The 19,631-nt window shown below is 40.1% G+C and overlaps 1 protein-coding gene across 4 annotated transcripts in view; it reads left to right on the plus strand.

Moving 5' to 3' along the window:
• The first annotated feature begins 1,840 nt into the window (after positions 1–1,840).
• The window catches only part of LOC132986774 (glutamate receptor 2-like), a 42,286-nt gene continuing 24,495 nt past the window's right edge, over positions 1,841–19,631 (plus strand). For all 4 annotated transcript variants that reach the window (XM_061053411.1, XM_061053420.1, XM_061053391.1 and 1 more), the window contains exons 1-10: positions 1,841–2,014; positions 10,549–10,689; positions 13,694–13,933; positions 14,291–14,412; positions 15,146–15,220; positions 15,668–15,721; positions 16,075–16,233; positions 17,554–17,721; positions 18,324–18,428; positions 18,733–18,840. In XM_061053411.1, coding sequence (XP_060909394.1) covers positions 1,945–2,014; positions 10,549–10,689; positions 13,694–13,933; positions 14,291–14,412; positions 15,146–15,220; positions 15,668–15,721; positions 16,075–16,233; positions 17,554–17,721; positions 18,324–18,428; positions 18,733–18,840 — 1,242 coding nt within the window. In that variant the 5' untranslated portion in view covers positions 1,841–1,944. The remainder of the gene's footprint in view (positions 2,015–10,548; positions 10,690–13,693; positions 13,934–14,290; positions 14,413–15,145; positions 15,221–15,667; positions 15,722–16,074; positions 16,234–17,553; positions 17,722–18,323; positions 18,429–18,732; positions 18,841–19,631) is intronic.

Below are 19,631 nucleotides of genomic sequence, written 5' to 3' on the forward strand. Positions count from 1 at the left end.
CAAAGACTAATACATTTTATTATCTTTGTTTAATTATTAAATCAGCCGTGTTAAATTACCTTTCCAGGATATTAGTACCAAACATAAAAACAAAGGTTCCTGAGGATGCTGTGTTCTCATTGTTCAGTTTCTTTGGGAATAATCTGCTTTGTTAAATGTGTGAATTTGAACAGAAAAAAAAAACAGGTAAAACGGATTGGATTTACGTTACATCAATCACTAACTGAGTGCAGTCTCTGTTATGTGATTTATACAGGACAGTGTTGCTGCAACAGCACTGCTTCATTCTGCAACATTACAAATATAACTTTGATTCCAGTGTTTTTCATAAACATAGTGTTAGAGCTGAAGATCTATAACTCCCACAGAGACAATCATCAGATAATAATTGATTAAAATTACCACACTTTACAATTTAAAGCCATACATTTGAACATAACCTGAGCCTATCAACACAAATCGACAACAAAAAAAAAATCAATTCAGGCCCACAAATACATATTAAGTGAGGAGCAAAGTGTAGGTTTAGTGACACCTGGTGGTGAGTTGTTGAATCCCCCATAGAAACATGATTCAATAGAAATAAAACACAAATTGTGGTTTTACCTAGCTGCATCTTTAGGATGTGTTCTTTTGTACAAAGTTTTATTTCTAGTATTAGTATTTTTCGAAGTGATTTAATTTCTTTATAATTGTTGTAATTATTGTGGTTGTTTTATATGTTTTTGTGTATTTGTTCTTTTCTGTTTCACTCTGTGAGCTTTTTTGTATGACATGACAGATAATCAGAGTCTTAAATAAATTCCCTCTCCCGGGGAAAGTGACTTTTCCCTTTGTGCCGCTTCATGGATTTGTTGAACTGTTTGTGTTTCAGTTGAAATAATTTGATTCATTTGTTTCCTGTGAGTGAAAATCTGCAGCTCAAAGGAACAAACATTTATACAAACAATTTCTACACATCGTGATCGTGTTCATGTAGCCTACTCGGAGACGAGAGGTCCAAATATTAAAGATGCATACACATAGAGGTCTACTCGGTGCTTCAGGCAGTGTGCTGACATTTGCTGGCCAACTGCTGTAATTACATCTGAATGAAAACCTATAAAAAAGATCAGGACAGAAGGACCTGTTTGAAGATAGATTTTAAACGTCGTTAAGTTTAAAAAAAAAAATTGTATTTCTAAAACATCTAGTAGACGCTTTTAAAAGCGACTTAGCCTACATCAAGTAGTTAGTAAAACACAAGCAAGAATCTAGAGGGGAGGATGCAACATTTAGCCGAATCGATCAAAAATCTTCCTCAAAGATCAGACGATGAAACTTTAAGATTCAATAATCGAAACTAAAGATTCAATAGACTGAATCATTGCCCCCGCCCCACACACACACTCCCCCCCCCACTACGGCAGAAACATTAACTCTGCATATATTGGCTCTAATGTATAGGCCTATATGACATGTAGGATGTAGGCCTATAGATACTGTAGCCTATATGACTCTAACTTCATATGTGTTTGAGCAATTTTTTCCAGACACCCCTGTCAGGTGAAATGACACATGCGATCCGGTATTGATTATTTTATTTAGAGAAAATCATCTCCTCCTCATCCTTTTCTTCTTCTCCCTCCTCCTGTCTCCTCTATCCCTTCTCGTTCTTCCCCTCCCCTTTTCCACTTCTCCTCGGCATCTCGTTTATCTCCGTTAAGTTCTCGGCTCCTCTCGGTCTCTCTCGTACCTCATCGGTATTCCTTGACAATCCTCGGCGCGCGCCGTCCAGCAGCAGCAGCAGCAGCCGTGCACGCGCCTGTAAGGAGAGTGCAAGGCATCTGCAGAGCTCGAGCTGTGAGCGGAGCTGGACCGACGCCATGAGCTCGCGCGGTGTGTGAGGGAGGTGATGATTCGGTAAAAAGCGGAGCCGTTGATGCTGTGAGGTCGCGTGAAAACATGAAGCTGCTGTTTGTGGTGACGCTCTTATGGCGCGAGGCGCTGTGCGGGTCCCCGAGCGTGCAAATAGGTAAGACCTTAATCCTCGTCATCATCCTCCACATCCCTCCATCGGTGTGTCACGGTTATTCTGGCTGTCCGGTACCAATCTGTCTTCTTCTCCTCTTCCTCCTCTGTCTCCTCTTCCTCCTCTGCCTCATCTCGCTCCCGCTGCGGGCCTCCTTCTCGCGCTCCTCCTCGTCTCTCGGAGGCCTCCTCCCGCTGCTGCAGTGCTCTAATTATGTCACATTTTCATCTTTTATATTTGTGCATGTGCCATTCCCCCCCCCCCCCCCCCCTTCTGGCAGTGCAGTGTGTGGCGCGTGCGTGTGCGTGCACACATTGTAAAGATGTTTACAGGTCCACAGCTGGACAGGTATTCCGATCCTGATCCGATCTCTGTCTCTGTGGGGATGAAGGTGTAGAAATCCAGTGAACCCTGAGAGGTCCAGATTCAGCCTCCATCAGATTTACATAAAAGGCTTTTATATAAAGAAATATTAAATATTTAATGTGATAAAGAGACTTTCAGTCAGTTTGTTTCTCTGTTGTATAGAATACAACAAGTCAGTGTTTCCTGCAGCACCTGTCATGTTTTATTTCTTATTTTACATAAAAGCTGCTGACACGTTAAGATGTTTCTGCAGGACGTGGCGGTGTGCGGAGGAGACTCTGATGTGTGTGTTTGTGGGCGTGTTGATGATTATGATGACAGTCCTATTGACAACAACTGATGTTTGTGGGATCTTCGTGATATATTTTGACCAATAAAACCAAAAACAACACCTCACCTGGCGCTTACAGAAAAGTTTCCATCTACAGCCTTTGCATCTGACCATAGGCGTTTTTGTATCGCAGGAACTTTTTCATAGTTCTAGGAACTGTTTTTTATTGATTCCACACAGCAAGAACTACGCTATGAACTTTTTAAGTGCCCAGATCCCCGTTTAGAGGAACCTTTTTAACTCCTGCTTCAGTACTCTCCGAGCATAAGAGGGACTTTGAGTGATGTAAGTGCATGGTGATAGGTCTGTACGTCAGTGTTGACTGGTTGAACACAAGCCGCCATTTCTTAAACATCCCACTGTAAGTGGTAGCAAATAACAGTAAATACCCCCCAGAAAATGAAGCCAATGCAGAAGTCCAAAATCCTGCAGTTCGTCGAGTGTCTGCTTGAGGCTGGATCAAGGAACACCAGAAGTCACATACACACAACAGGCAAAAAAGCTGTTTGTACAGCATGAATAAATAACTAAATAGGTTATTGTCATCACTGGCACACATACGGGGGTGAATTTTTTCATGGCTCTGTTTTGATGTTTTAGCCATAGTCCACTGACCTGATTGACAGGTGGGCGCGATGTAACGGTTTGTCAAGAGGCTTAAAACCCGCCTCAGCTCCGGCTCTCAGCCTGTCGTTAGGTCGACTGAAAGTTTGGGTCAGACAGCATTTCCAGCATGGCGGATGCTGCCGATGAGCTCCCTGCCCTAACAGATGGTTGACGTCACTCATGCTGCGTCCATTAATAGTTACAGTCTACGGTTCATACGCCCTCTGTTGCTTTATGTGTCCCCTGGTGTTTTTATAAACAGAGAGTAAGTACAACACAAGCAAGGATCTAGAAAGGAGGAAACAACGTCAGTCAGAGCAAACAAACAGCTTGAAGTCTAATCGGACACACAGTTGCAAAACCATCCTAAATAACATCATCGTCATCATCAGGTGCATAGTTCATGAAAGAGCTGGGTCTTTAGCTTTTTCTTAACGGTGCAAATGGACTCAGCAGATCGTATGGGTTTGGGAGTTAGTTCCGCCACCACGGGGTGACAGAGGATATAGTCTAGCTAGTGACCTGGTGCCCTGTTGTGAAGGTTGGATCAGAAGCCTTTCATTGGCAGAGCGTATAGTGGGCGGGAGGGAGTGTAGACCTGGATGGTAGGGTTAAGGTGAGGAGGAGACGTTTTTGTCTTTGTTTTGTAAGTGAACAGCAGAGATTCCTCGGGGAGATAAAGTTACAAAGTGTTACAGAGTGTTAACGAGTGATGCATCATCCTCAGGGGGGAAAAGCAGAGTGTTATCTCCCTCAGGGACATGGGAGTCTGTGATGGTCTAACGGCTTAGATCTTCAGGGCTGTTGGTGCTCAGGCGTGGCTCTGGTCTCACCTGAGTTTTGACTCTGAAGCTGGATTGGTGGTTGGAGGTTAGTGATTCGTCAGGTAGTTCTAACGTTAACTCTGAGTGCCAGTACCATTGCTGTATTTAGTCCTTTCATCTTCCTTTAATACTGTAGTTCTATAAAATGTGTAAATCAAGTCGCTCTGCTGACAGTAAACTTGTTCATTTTCTGATGGGTCTCATGCTGTGAGCTCCATCCCGTCCTCTTATGTAGAGCTCTTAATGTTGGATCAGTAAACTCTGAGAGGACTCACTACGTTGATAACCGTTGTTGACTGGCAGACATGACTACAGTATGACCAGTGATCCACACTTACTGATCGATTTAACTCTTCAATATTTTTCAGTTTATCAGTGAGTTTAGGGTGAAGTTGTCCTGGAGATAAAGACGTGTCCAGCCCGGTCTCTTCATGCTTTATTCATTCTGCTTTAAAGAGTCAAACTGTTCATGAGGTCATCAACAGTGATCGTACATGAAAACATGAAAACATGAAACTTGAAACAGCATTTTTAATAGTCTAAGGGGATTTCACCTATGGTCATTTTTTTGATTCATCCGGCACTTTACAATTTTTTCCGACCAAGCTCATCCCAACGTTATGTCCCGCCTTCTATTCTGTGATTGGTTCTTCTATCCGGTTTCATTTGGAAATACGTCATGACCCGCCAGTTAGATACTCTTGAAGTTCTGTTTCATGACGACTTTCTTTAATTGTGATTTAAGTAGTTAACGCTGATACTGTAGCCCTTTTAATAATAAAGAAATATAAACAAAAACATGATGAGATTATTTTAGAATATAAACAATAAACAATAAATTGTAAAATATTTAAATAAAGAAATAACAAACTGATGAGAGAGAATCGGAGCTCTGCAGTCTAACCTGAAGTGGATGATAAACTGAGTGGGAGCTCTGAGTATTTCAATAACATTAGAGAGGACTGTGTGTGTGTGTGTGTGTGTGTGTGTGTGTGTGTGTGTGTGTGTGTGTGTGTGTGTGTGTGTGTGTGTGTGTGTGTGTGTGTGCGCGTGTGTGTGTGTGCGTGTGCGTGTGCGTGCGTGTGTGTGTGTGTGTGTGTGTGTGTGCGTGCGTGTGTGTGTGACAACATATTTATGGACTTTAGTTATTTTGTATTTATTTTATTTATTGAAGTTATTAAATTAGGACAATGGACTTTAATCAACATATCAGCATTATATTCTTTGTAAATATGCAGCACAGAAGCTCCATTTAATCTGTAATCCTAACAAACAAAAAACAAAACAAATGTTCAATTACAGCACACCTCACAGGAGAGTACACACAGTTTTACATACAAAATGGAAAACATTTGTTGCATAATAACAGACGACCAAACACAAATTCATGAGAGGAAAAAGTGTTGGAAGCAAAAAGTAAATGAAAAAATAATGTTCCTTTCTGCCTTGCAGTTTTTACTGTCACGTTGTTCTCCATTATTTAACATCTTTTATCTTCTTTGTGTCTTTGTCTCACTCCTGTGTGATCGTGACGCTCTCCTCCTGCGCAAATGTTGGGTTTATAAAGATTTATTTTCTTGTTGGATGTGGACAGATTGTGATGATCGGTCAGTACAGCCATGACCTCCACCTTCAGATGTCCATGTAGTTTTGGATGATTTAAAAGAGTGGTTCTAGCCTCAGGACCCACCACCTCCTTAAACGGATATCATGCCCCAAATTCCTGAAATGTGTTAACCACTCAGATTTATTTAATGAAAAGAAGTGCAGTTTTGGCCTCAGACCAAACAAAATGTGCCAAAGAAAGCTAATCTTAGATTTTTTGCAACAATTTTTAGTCCAGGCACATGTTCGCGGCCCAATGAAACTGGCTCCGCGACCCACTTTCGGGTCTTGAGTCCTACCATTTGAGAACCACTGATTTAAAGGCTGTATATGCGATTTTTCACACTTAAATATAATAGAAATCAAGTATATCCTCTGAAAATAACTCTGTGAGTAATGACTGTCTACAATGAGTGTAACACCCGAGTCCCACTGTCTGTGATGTTTTCCGAGTTTTCCGAGTCATATTTTCTGTTTGTTTACATCGCCGGGATGGCCGGCTGACTCCTCCCCTCACGTATAAAAGTTGTTTAATTGAGGGACTAGAGAAAAGAAGAATAACATACTGTACTCACTCCTTAACTGCGTTTCTTGATCACGCTCATTTTGGGTAAATTTACATGCAGTGTGAAGATACGAGCATAATAAAGATCGCTAGCATTAGCATGCTAACACAACCATGCACCGCAAGTTGTTTTGCGTTCATGCTCTTGCTCAAGGGCGACATCTGCTGGATCAAAAAATCGCATATAAAGCCTTTAAGAAATAACTTATTGAATAAGCAAAGTAAAAATTATGAAAAAATGCCCAAGCTCAGTGTGGAGCTTTTTAGAGATGACTCCTTAGTTGAGGAAAGAGACAGAATTAAAACAGCATAAAAACATTTTAATAGAAAATATTAACAAAAACAGGAAGACATGATGTTAGAATCAACTCTTTAGTCGAAGATGTGATTTAAGGTCCAATATGAATGCATTCATTTATTTATTTATCATGGCATGACACTGCTGCATCTGTGAACAACTCATTTCACTTTAAAAAACTCTAAGACAGCTCAGCTGACGAGTCAAGAGTGATATCCAACTTATGACATCAAACATTTTAAATTTTTTAAGCGTTCTTATTTTTTTAAGATTAATTTTTTGGCTTTTTGTGCCTTTACTTTAGAGATAGGACAGTGGACAGAGTCGGAAATCAGGGAAAGAGTGAGGAATGACATGCGGGAAAGGAGCCACAGGTTGGATAAGAACCCGGGCAGCCTGCTTGGAGGACTACAGCCTCCGTACATGGGGTGCGCGCACTAACCACTGTTCCACCAGCGCCCCTCTTAAGTGTTCTTTTGAGCTGTTTTATTTAGTTTTTGAACAACTTCCTTTTTCCCTGGTTAAGTTTCTGTCATTACCTGTGTGCCTAAAGGGACAAGATAGCGTGCTAATTATTCACAATAAAAAAAAAGAATGCATTATTTCAAACTCGTAAAAGGTTTAAAATGTCTGATGACTCATCCTGCACTTACCGGCACTTTACCATTTTTTTCCTGACCAATTCAAAAGCTTTGTTAAAGCTAACGATCCAATCAAATCCATCCCAACGTTATGTCCCGCCTCCATCTTGTGATTGGTTCTTTCGTTTGAGTTGGAAATACGTCACACAGCAGTTAGATATTCTTGAAGTTCGATTTCATGGGGACTTTAATGAATTGTGATTCAAGGAAGAATGTGTGACATTTTACACATAAATACACCAGAAATCAAGTCTATCCTGTGAATGTCTCTCTGAGTCATGACTGTCTACATTGAGTGAGAAGCTCGAGTCCCGCTGGCTGTGTTGTTGTCGGGCTGTGTTTACATCTTTACACGGACGGGACGGCCTTGAGTATAAAGCTGTTTTAGTCAAAGACTAAAGAAAAGAAGAAGAACACAGCCTACTCACTGCTAATTTGGCTGTGTCTTTAGATCTCGGTCATTCTGTGTAAATTAATGTCCGCCGCTTGTACTTAATGGTGCCTTATTATGGTGTGTTCTATTCGGTAACTCCTTCCTGGGAACGTGAGTGGAGAGGGGTTGGAGGTGTGCTGCTGGAGGAGAACGGAGGCTTCATAGCGGAGGTGTCACCAAACAGAAGTTTGTTTTGGTTTCATGCTGGTGCTCAAGGGCGACATCTACTGGATCAAAAAGTTACACATTCTACCTTCCTAAGTAGTTACGGTAATGCTGATAGCCCTCGTAACAAAAAAAACAAATAAACAAAAACATGATTAGATCATTTTAGAATACAGTGTTTCCCCTAGGTTTACAGCGTGGGGGAATAACAATTAGTTATGAAATATATAAATATAAAGTAAAAAAACTGATTCGAGAGAATCGGAGCTCTGCAGTCTAACTTGAAGTGGATGATAAACTGAGTGGGAGCTCTGAGTGTTTCAATAACATCAGAGAGGACTGTGTGTGTGTGTGTGTGTGTGTGTGTGTGTGTGTGTGTGTGTGTGTGTGTGTGTGTGAGAGTTTATTTCTGATCATCAGTATGAACACACAGGGTGTTTCACTGAGGTGTGTGTTTAGTTTCCATGCCATGAGCATGACTCCCTTTACCTGTTGCCATAGAAACAGAACACCTGACCTGGTCCTGAGGAGGCTTTTGTCTTTTATAACTTCACATTTAACTTAATATCTATAGTTTTTAACTTAATTATGTATCTCTAATATTTAATGTAATTATATATATATATTTTTTTAAAGTGATTATTGTCCTATATTCTTTATAATTTTATTATGTCAGATGTTTGAACTTCATTATTTATCTATATTTTTTAATTAAATAATGCATATCTGTAGTTTAACTATTTATCTTAAGCATTTCAATTACTATTAATCTATTATTTTTAAATTCTTGAATATACATCTTTAATCTTAATTTCATATACTATGTATATACCTACTCACAGTGGGGGATGTGACACAGGGGGCACTCTTTTGTCTGTTTATCAGTCAGCTGATAAATCCCCTGACAGTATACTAACTGGATATGATTATTTTTTTAAGTATCAGCTTTTAATTAAATGTATTTGTGGAGGTTTGCCTCAAGGAGGATGAAATACAATAAAAGATTAGTCCTGTAACTTTGACTGACAGCTGCCATGAAAGGAGCTGCCGTGACATCCTGAAAGAGTGAACATTTGATTATTTAAAGTGTTTCTGAAGGCAGAAGTGAGCATGAAGCTAATAACCCCCCCCCCCCCCCCCCCACCTCTGAAGCCTCAGCCGCTCTGCTCAGGGCCAAAGATCGAGTGTGTGGAAATATGACCTCATTCTGCCAAATCCACAACGAGCTCTTCCACTCAGCTGAGGTACATTTTTTAAAATTGATATCGATTTCCTTTCTCAACTGGCAATCCTGGGTTTGATCCTTTGATCCTAACTTTAACCTTAAATTGAAATATTATGCCTTAAAAAAAATATATATATATATTTATATATATAGAGACGAGGGAGAGAGAGAGAGAGAGAGAGAGGAGTCTGCAGTTCAATAGATACATTACATTTTCTCAGATATTTCACAGATTCTGCATCTCGACGCAAACAGTGAATAATAAAAATAATAATACAAATACTAACAACAACATTAAACTCTAAATCTTCTCGCATGTGTACACATGATGATGAGACAATGACTGACCCTAACCCTGTATTCTAATGATCATTTTATAGACGTTTCTTCTCCCTGACTATAAAAATATCAACATTTGACATCGCATTGTTACCATGTACAAAAATATATATTTTTAAGGTTTAATTTTGGGCTTTTTATGCCTTTATTTAGAGACAGGACAGTGGGTTGAGTCAGAAACTGGGGAGAGAAAGTGAGAAATGACATGCAGGAAAAGAGCAACAGGTTGGACTCAAACCCGGGCCTCTGCATGAGGGTTTTTAGTAATTAGTGTATTATAATTCCTGTATCTCAGGTTGGATGCTAATATTTCAAAATCTCTCGTTTGGTCGTGGTATTGGTTGGAGACCTACTCACTGCTTTGCCAACATCACTGATTTGATCAGCTCAATGACACTGACATTTTTTTTTGCCAAATCCTTATTGAGGCATTTAATTTAGACAAATTTTATGCTGTAATAAGCTCTATGAGCTCTATCAGCCAATGAAGTCACAGCCTGAACAAAATGTCCTGAGGCAGTGATAATTAGGCCCAGATAAGTGTACTCCACTGTATGGTTTGATATTGTGTCTCCAAATTCAGTTGATATTTCTTGCTTTGTGATCTTGCTTTCTTTTGGATTATCATGATTTTAGTTTATCGAGATACACATTGATTTTCAAGTTTTTACAAAAAATGTGGAGGATATTTCAAAGTTCTTGTATTCCTCATTCTGTTTGTGATAAATCATCTCCGTAAGAAAGACATTTCACCTCTTTTTCCCTCTAAGCTGAGTCCTGAGGCTGATCAGTTTGCCAGTAGTTTTGATAAATGCTCTCTCTCTCTCTCTCTCTCTCTCTCTCTCTCTCTCTCTCTCTCTCTCTCTCTCTATGTCTCTTCCTCTCTCTCTCTCTCTCTCTCTCTATCTCTCCCTCTTTCTCTCTCTCTCTCTTTCTCTCTCTCTCTATCTCTATCTCTCCCTCTCTCTCTCCCCCTCTCTCTCTCTCTCTCTCTCTCTATCTCTATCTCTCCCTCCCTCTCTCTCTCGCTCTCTCTCGCTCTCTCTCTCTCTCTCTATCTCTCCCTCTCTCTCCCCCTCTCTCTCTCTCTCTCTCTCTCTCTCTCTCTCTCTCTCTTTCTCTCTCTCTCTCTCTCCCAGGTGGGTTGTTCCCTCGGGGGGCCGATCAGGAGTACAGTGCATTCAGGGTCGGCATGGTTCAGTTTGGGATGACAGATTTCAGACTGACTCCTCACATCGATAATCTGGAGGTGGCTAACAGCTTCGCGGTCACAAACTGCTGTAAGTTTTACTTTCATTCATATAAATATTATTATGGACACAATAACTGATCGTGTAAATGTACAGACAGTTGATATACTTTATATAAAGATTATTTTTCATTCTTTTCTGTTTGTGTCTCTCATCTGATTTCTACAGATTATTTAAATCTTCATATTGAATTAATTGTGAACTTTCTCATTTTGTCATTGTTAGTTATTCCTTTGTTTAATTATTTATTCATGAATGAAACCGACTCTGAAAATCAAACCTGGCATACCATCAGAAACACTTTGACATCTTGATCACGAACAATAAAGGAACATCTTCATCAGATGATCTGAAGTTCACTTTGAATACGCTGCATGACAACAGGAGAAAACAACACGTACTCTTTAGAGGTTTGGTTTCATGATGTTAAGGATCCAGTCCTGCAGCACCGGAAGAAAAGAGGCTCCATCCTTCAGTCCAGACTCCTAGTTGGACACTTTACTCTCTCGGCCATAAATAATATTATGTACACTTTATATGCTGCCACAGTATATGTAGTATCCCTACATACATGTTATAATGCACCAACTGTATTCTTACCTGCTCACTGTCTGTGTTGCCGCATGCTAACTTACTTTCCTTACCTGTGAAACGCTGTGTTCACTGGACATAGAGAGGATATGTGATGGTCCTTAGCCGGCCTCAGAACATCCTCCTTAGAGGATCTGTAGAACGTCTCTATAGTCTAACTGTTGATCAGTGCTGCTCCTCATGGTGGTCTGTGAAAACAGAATCTGATGAACTGGAGCTGCTCACTTACCTCATCAGGATAACTCATCAATAATCAAACACTCTCCAACAAAAGAAGCGGGAAACAGTTTTTAACAGGCTCAGCCAAATGGTTATGATACACGTGACTCAAGGGAAAGTTCAAACATGAAAAAGATTAAGGGGATTACATGTGGTAAATAAGACAAAGAGGCTAAAAGTGAAATAAGAGCGAGAGAAACTTGGAGAAGAGTGAGAATTTCATCAGCTAACAAAGAGGGCATTTATTAATGTGTCACAGGTAAATAACTTCATTTTTTGTTTCATTTATCCTTAAACCAGTACACTGGATACAATTTCAGTTTAAAATGTCCCAAAGGAGGTGTTTGCACATCCAACTATCTCATGAAGAAGGTGCATAGGACATCAAACTATCACCTTGAAAAGAAAAAATCATGCACACTTCTCTTGCTTGGCATCACCAATTTATTAAAAGAAATTCACAACTTTTCAGTTTTAATAAATGTGTGATTCTGAGCAGTGTAGTGTGCGGGATTATGTGATAAATGTTCCACAAGTCACATTTTTTTTCAGCCCACTCAACAGTGATCAGTTCAATTTATAACCAGGAGAACTGAATTCACATACATCTGAATGTAAGACTCAGTGTTTGTTACAGCAGTTCAAGTGAAATGATCCAAAGACCTTAATAGGAATTGAATCAATGAAGAGATGGTGTTATTCTGAAGGTGTCAGTGTGGAGCTATGTGCAGAGTCAGAGTAGAAGCATTGAGGACTCAATGCATGCAGTTTACTCCTCTTCATCGAAGCATGATGTAATGACAGCCTCGGGCTCAGAGCTTTGCTATTTAAGTTCACTGTGCTGCAATGGATGCATGGAGTCCTCTGCTGCTGTTTACACTCTGTTGTTCTGCACCTGATACACACATAATCTGTGAATAGTCACTTTACATGGACTCAATCTTACCTCCGATAACATGCAAGGAGGTTGGAGGAAATCATAAAATCATGACTCCTTGAATTCTCCTGGTTCATATCGTTTAAACACTCCATCACACATCCATTAGAAAACGGTCACTTTGACTGCGACCTGTGTCACCATAATTAACAGCAGACAACATCAGGAGTTTATTTTGGTGCTGTCTAGGCTCTGATAAAACACATTATCAGAATGAGCCTGCAGACAAGAAAGAGGGCAGCAGAAAAAAAGGAAGGCATCAAGCGAGCGAAAGGGCAGCAGACAATGAGAGCAGAAGGCGTCAAAGTCTCTGCTGCCGTGTAGCTGGAATGTAAAAAAATCAAACATTTAGGCATGTGTGATTTGATTGCACTTAATTCTGACTGTAAACGAAGAGTTTTGTTAACAGTGCAGTGAACAAAACATGATTACTGTTCATGGTTATGTGCAGACATGAGGTGGCTCAGCATATACTTCTCCTCTGAGCACAGAACATTTGATTTATTATGTAGAATAATGTTATTTTTTACTGGGAGAGATGAAAATGGAGCTTTTATTTCTAGAGTCAGAACAGGGTCATTAAAGTAGGACAACTAAATAAAGCAACAGACACTGAGAGCTCAGAGTGACCGTCATACTGATACACACCTGACATGTTCTAAACATGTTCACAGACACAGAGAGCTTAGTGTTTTTGTCATAATGACACACACCTGACATGTTCTGAATATGGTTACAAAAAATACATCATCATCCCAACATGACAACATGTCAGCACCGGAGAAATTATTCCAACTTTTAAACGTTTGATTTTAATTGAATAATAATTGAAATAATTACATTTTTAAAAATCTAACCACATAATCCATTTTTATGGAGGAATCAATCCATGTTTGTATCTTGTTGTGTGTTGAGTTTTTAACCTTTACTTAAACTGAACACCCAGCTTGTTTTTATCACTAATTATGGAATTGAGCCTACATTACCCACAATCCTCTGCAGTCACAGAGGAAACATCTGCTCAGTTCAAAGAAAGTGACTCTGACAGCTCAGCGGTGATCAGCTGATATCATCACCACAAACAGCTGACGCTTCATGTGACGCTACAGAGGAAAGGACGTCTCATCTCCTCATTTCCTCTCCCCTGCACTTCGTTTCCTCGCTTCTCTCCATGCCTCTCTGGTTAGAGGGAAACAGATGCAAGAGTTTGGGATGCACGGATGCAACCAGGGTTCTGTCCTGGTCCCCTCTCTCTGTTTAATGTTAAAATATCTCTCTCTCTCTTAGTTTGTTCACAGTTCTCACGAGGCGTCTACGCCATCTTTGGCTTCTACGATAAGAAGTCGGTGAACACCATCACGTCCTTCTGTGAGACACTGCATGTCTCCTTCATCACGCCGTCATTCCCAGCTGAAGGCATGAATCAGTTTGTTCTGCAGATGAGGCCGGACATCAAAGGTCCACTGGTGTCTTTAGTGGAGTACTACAAGTGGGAGAAGTTTGCGTACCTGTACGACAGTGACAGAGGTGAGAACAGTGTTTGTATTGAAAAGAGAGAGAGGAGAGGTTTAATCGACTGTAAGACTGAATGCTGAAGAACAGATTGACTAACTGATGGTGATACTGTGTTACAAACTGTGTGTGTGTATGTGTGTGTGTGATGGATGACACTCACATTTATAATCAGATTTTTATCGTATAAGTACCCTTAGTGTATCTATATTGTGCCAGCCCCCCTGAACATCTTGTGAATGTCGTTAACTTGATGAAGAACACCTTCCAGGATCTCAGTGCATTCAGTCTGCAGTAAGAAAGACTTGTATTTCATTTTTCTACACCTCAGTAAAACTAATGATTCTGATGAAGCTGGGTCCTGTGTTTCAGGTCTCTCAACTCTTCAGGTCATCCTGGACACTGCCGCAGAGAAAAAATGGGTCGTCACGGCGATAAATGTAGGTAACCTCAAAGACGAGAGAAAGGACGAGGCGTACCGCTCCCTGTTCCAGGTACTTGAATTATGTTCATACATGTCAACATGTTCCAGGTTCTGATGTTCTATTCATACAGCAATATGCTCCAGAACCTAATGTTCTGTTCACACATGTCAACTTGATGTTCCAGGTATAAACGTTCTGTTTATACAGCAATATGTTCCAGGTTCTAATTTTCTGTTAATTTCATTCACATCAACTTGTTCCAGGTATAAAAGTTCTGTTTAATTTATCAACATGTTCCAGGTTCTGATGTTCTGTTCTTGTTGTAACATACGGTACTGATGTTTTGTTCAACATTTCTTCCTGCTCTGGAACCAGTCCTAAGTGCTTGTTTGCAGAGGAGGGAACAGTAAATGGAAACTTGTTTAATTCTTTAATCTGTTAACAAAGACGTTACCTTCCATAACAGTTAATCAGTTAATTCTGTTTATAATTAACTCAAGTTAAAATAAAAAACAACAACAAAAACATCAGCTTTTTACAACATCAATACATTAGAGATCTTAAGCGGCCATTATGACTCTTTGTGTCTGTGTTGGCCCGGCAACCTGTGAGACAGCTCTCTCCAATGTTTTGAAATTGCACTGCAGAACCCATTTTAAACACTAGGTGTCAGAGTTACATATTGCTCCTTTAATGCCATAATTGACATTGAACAGATTAACGGACATGTGCCCAGTCATGTCTCTGACTGATAGTTTAAGGAGCACTAGAGGTTCTGATGTTTGATGTTTGTCTATTTTAGGACCTGGAGATCCGTAAGGAGCGACGCATCATCCTGGACTGTGAACAGGACAAAGTCAAAGACATCATGGAACAGGTTGTTGAAGTCTCTCTCTGTATTCCTAATATTAGTGAACGTAAACATTCATTAACAGCAACAACCTACGGCTTATCAGATTATTATTTTTATGTCCAATACAACACTGTAGTATAATATATGAACAAACCTGCAGTGATTATGTAATTATCCACAACACTGCAGCAAAGTTTATATTTATATACAACCTGCAGTTGATTATATATTTATTAATAACACTGCAGTTAATTAATTATCTATAACGAATACTGCATTGAGTTATATATTTAAATACAACACCTCAGTGAATTATATATCCATAAATATTCCTACAATTAAATATATGATTTTGTCCATTGAAAACCTTTCATCCCCAGAACGTCGTAGTTTTGAAATCATTGATAAATCAAAGGAAAAGGTGTTCCTGTGTTTGCTATTGACACAGCGTATTCTGTTTTTTGCCTCCAGGTGATCACTATAGGTCGACATGTGAAAGGATACCACTACATCATTGCCAACCTGGTGAGTACTTGTCAGAGTTTCTGTTTTAACAAGTCAACCAAAGAAGCTTAGGAACATTTTTTATTAAGGTTCTAGTCTGTCAGTCCTCTTTCTGAGTTTAGGTTAGCTGCTGTTTGCTATCGGGCTTTTGAAGTCTGAGAATTACCTACCTGCTGAAATCTGGTTCACTAACTCTGTCTCTGCTTTTAAATCTCTTCTTTAGACATTTTTAAGGCCTTTGTCTCTATGTAAATTATCATTGTTTTCCAGTTTAAATGTATTGTTTGATCTTGTCATTGGTCTTCATAATCTTATTATTGGTCGTGATGATATTCTTGTTGGTCTCAATGATCTTGTTATTTGTCTTGTCCCAGGGTTTTGTAGACGGCGACCTCTCTAAAATCCAGTACGGAGGAGCGAATGTTTCAGGCTTTCAGATCGTAGATTTTGACGATCCTGTGGTGGCAAAGTTTGACCAGCGATGGGAGGCTCTGGAGGAGAAGGAATACCCTGGAGCAGACGCGCGGATCAGAGTAAGATTTTATTTGACCAAATATGACGGCATGATCACTTTAAGTCTTAATAGAAAATTATGAACTATTTAAGCTGTTCAGATAACTGGGACCTGATCAAGGATCAAAACAATCAACTCTATATTAGTGCTTACTTCTTGTTTAACTCAGTACTTTGATTAATACCTTTGAGCCCATTTTTGTTGAAACATTAAAATACAAAGCTCTGACAGTCTATTGCTTCAAGATAGGAGTAGATTCTGCAAAGTTTGGAACTACAGTCAAATACAGAAACATTTCTCTTTTAGCAAAGAGACTTTTAGCAAGTCAATCTAAATATTCCAAACAAGACAGACATGTTGAAAACATAGAAGTCTTTAACCAGAAGAGGAGTGGAAATCATCAAAATTTAACATATACCAAGAAATTATTACAGTATACATCTGTTAAAGCAGTTATTTCAGGCCGGTCAGTGACGGTCATTTTTTGAAATTTTCAAAATCCAAAACACAAAACACACCAACCACAATTTACATTTTTAGACAATTAAAACCATTAGGACAAGTGTAGCTAATGAAGACAGACCTCAGTGTGTAGTATGGTCACAGTTGAAGCTTCTGACAGCATGAAGACAGAACAAGTAAAGACATGACATCCTGCACTCAACAAAGAAGCCCGATTGATTTCTTCAGAAAGAAATTCAGCTATCGTTCCCTACAGAGCAACTTTACTTACGTTGCATCTGTACCATCACATGCCCAGGTTGCCTCTCAAATAAAAGTAGATTACTGACTTGTTTTGTGTAGAGAGGCTCACACTTAATCTGGCCAAGAGGACAGTCCTTGAAACATTCCTTCCTTTTGTCACATCCTCCCTTTGTGCGAGAGACTCAAATAAGAGAAAATACAAATCAAAGTTGGACTTTAGATTATTTTAGAACTAGAAGTACAAATCTTCCAAAGACAGCCATTCTGTGATCTCATGAATTTGTTGAAATCATTGTATGCTCTTGTAAATTGTTAGCAGAGTACATCCCGATAGTACGTTTTAGTACAGTGGTTCTCAACTGGTCTATCCTCAGGGCCCATCACAAACTCCGTAATGAGAACTCGTGACAGAGTTTGTGGTGGGTCCTGAGAATATATGGATATTTTTTCAACCAATCCGATTTATTTAATGAAAAGTTGTGCTTTGTGACCCACTGAAATGGCTCCTCGATCCACTTTTTGGTCCAGACCCACCAGTAGAGAACCACTGTTTTAGTATTCATGTATGGACCGTTGTGTAAGAGAACTGGGCAGGCTGCACACAGTTCTAAACACTGAATGTTTCTCTCCTCAGTACACCTCCGCCCTCACCTATGACGCTGTCAATGTGATGACCGAGGCCTTTCGCTTCCTGCACAAGCAGAGGATAGACATGAGTCGTCGTGGCAACAGTGGGGACTGTCTGGCTAATCCAGCAGTGCCATGGGCTCAGGGGGTGGAGATCGAACGAGCCCTCAAACAGGTAAGAACTGGATCAGACCCTCAGGTAGACTGACCTAGTCTAGTTGAAGCTGAATGGTCAGTCTTTGTTTTGGAGATGATGAAGCTGAAACATAGACTGAAGTGTCCTGTCCCGGTTCTGTTGGGCCAGTCCAGCTGCGGGGCCTCCTGTCTAATGAGACAGACTGACCCAGTCCTGTTAGAGCTGGTGTCAGTTTGTGTTTAGTCTTTGTGCAGGACATGATGAAGCTCTTTTAATCAGCGGAGGCTGGTTCACAGCGATTCTCTCTGCAGCTGGAGACATAATCTATATATCTGTTTCCTCTGGTACCAATAATTCTGATTTAATTCCTCATCTGTCTTCAGCTCTTTATATTTGTTTTGTAGTGACTCATTCTGATTGGTTACTGTCTTCAGCTGATGCTGCAGTGATGAATTGTTGAACACAGACTCTGATCCATGTCTGCTGTTCAGTTCAAACTAGGAAAGTCAGTCATAATAAGTTAACTAAGGTCTGAAATAAATTAATTTTTATCTCTTAATCTCATTAACTGCATGCTAAACTACCTACTGTTTGTGTGTGTGTGTGTGTGTGTGTGTGTGTGTGTGTGTGTGTGTGTATAGGTGCGTGTTGATGGTTTAACAGGGAACATCCAGTTTGATCAGTATGGAAAGAGAATAAATTACTCGGTGACAGTCATGGAGCTGAAGAACAATGGACCCGTGAAGGTAATCGACCATCATGCTAACGTCTAACTACGTCCCAGTCTTTTGATTACAATGATAGCATTTAGCTTTGTTTGAGATACATTAAAAGCACAGTATCATGCTCCATGAGTCCGATATATTGAACCATTCTAGCATGTCACTGTATAGCTATGTTGCAGACATTGAATTATTTAAGCATGTCGCAACATGTTGCTATGTTAAAGATGAAAGCATAATCGCATGTGTCAGACGTATGATCTCCCTTTGTGTGTGTGTTTGTGTGTGTGTGTGTGTGTGTGTGTGTGTGTGTGTGTGTGTGTGTTAGATCGGTTACTGGAATGAGGTGGATAAGATGGTGGTGACAAAGTCAGACTTCTACCCAAATGACACCAGCGGGATGGAGAACAAGACGGTCATCGTGTCGACTATACTGGTAAAAAGATAGACTACATGTCGGCTCTGTCTCCATTACTAATATGAATGTGCAGGCCAATTAGAAACAGCTTAATCAATAACAACAAAGTAAAGATGGTCTAAAAACATCAAGCTGTTACACAAGTACAGTACATGGAAATGTTTTTTTTTGTAGATGATACTGAATGTTATGAATGAACAGAGAAATTAATTTTTATTAAATGAGCTGGCTGGACAGAACAGACAGCGTCAGCCGAACCTGTTGGCAGGATGATGGAGGGAACAGGACCCTTTAAGTGGGTTGTCAGGAGGCTGGCCAAGAGTAGCTTCAGAGGTCATATTAACAGATCGCTCTGAGACTTATCAGGAGGTCAGTGGTCAGGAGGACACAGGTAGTGCTTCTGCAAGTTTGTGTTCAACAGTCAGACGTTTATCGGCTGAGTGAAGGATTGATGATCATCACTGAAGGTTAGGGTCTGTTTTAGAAAAGACACACTGTAGAGAGCAGAGCAGTGGCAGAGTGATGAGGAACGTCTTACAGAAAGAGACACTGATTGCAGAGTGGATGTCGGACAGAGCTTCAAACTGAATAATGACCAGCTGAGTCATTGTGATGCTCACAGACTAGACCACTGAGGGCACACTCACATTAGGCCCAGTCGCCCTGTACCATGCCAAAGCACAATTGTCCCCCCTTCCCAGTCCACCACTGCCTACACTCACATTGCTCCGGGACTGAGCATGGTTACCTCTTGTACACAAATCATCCGGTTGTAAGCGCAGTTTAAGAGTCAGCACAATGGAGAACAA

This window comes from Labrus mixtus, chromosome 2 (genome assembly GCF_963584025.1).
Source record: "Labrus mixtus chromosome 2, fLabMix1.1, whole genome shotgun sequence".
Lineage (NCBI taxonomy): Eukaryota > Metazoa > Chordata > Actinopteri > Labriformes > Labridae > Labrus > Labrus mixtus.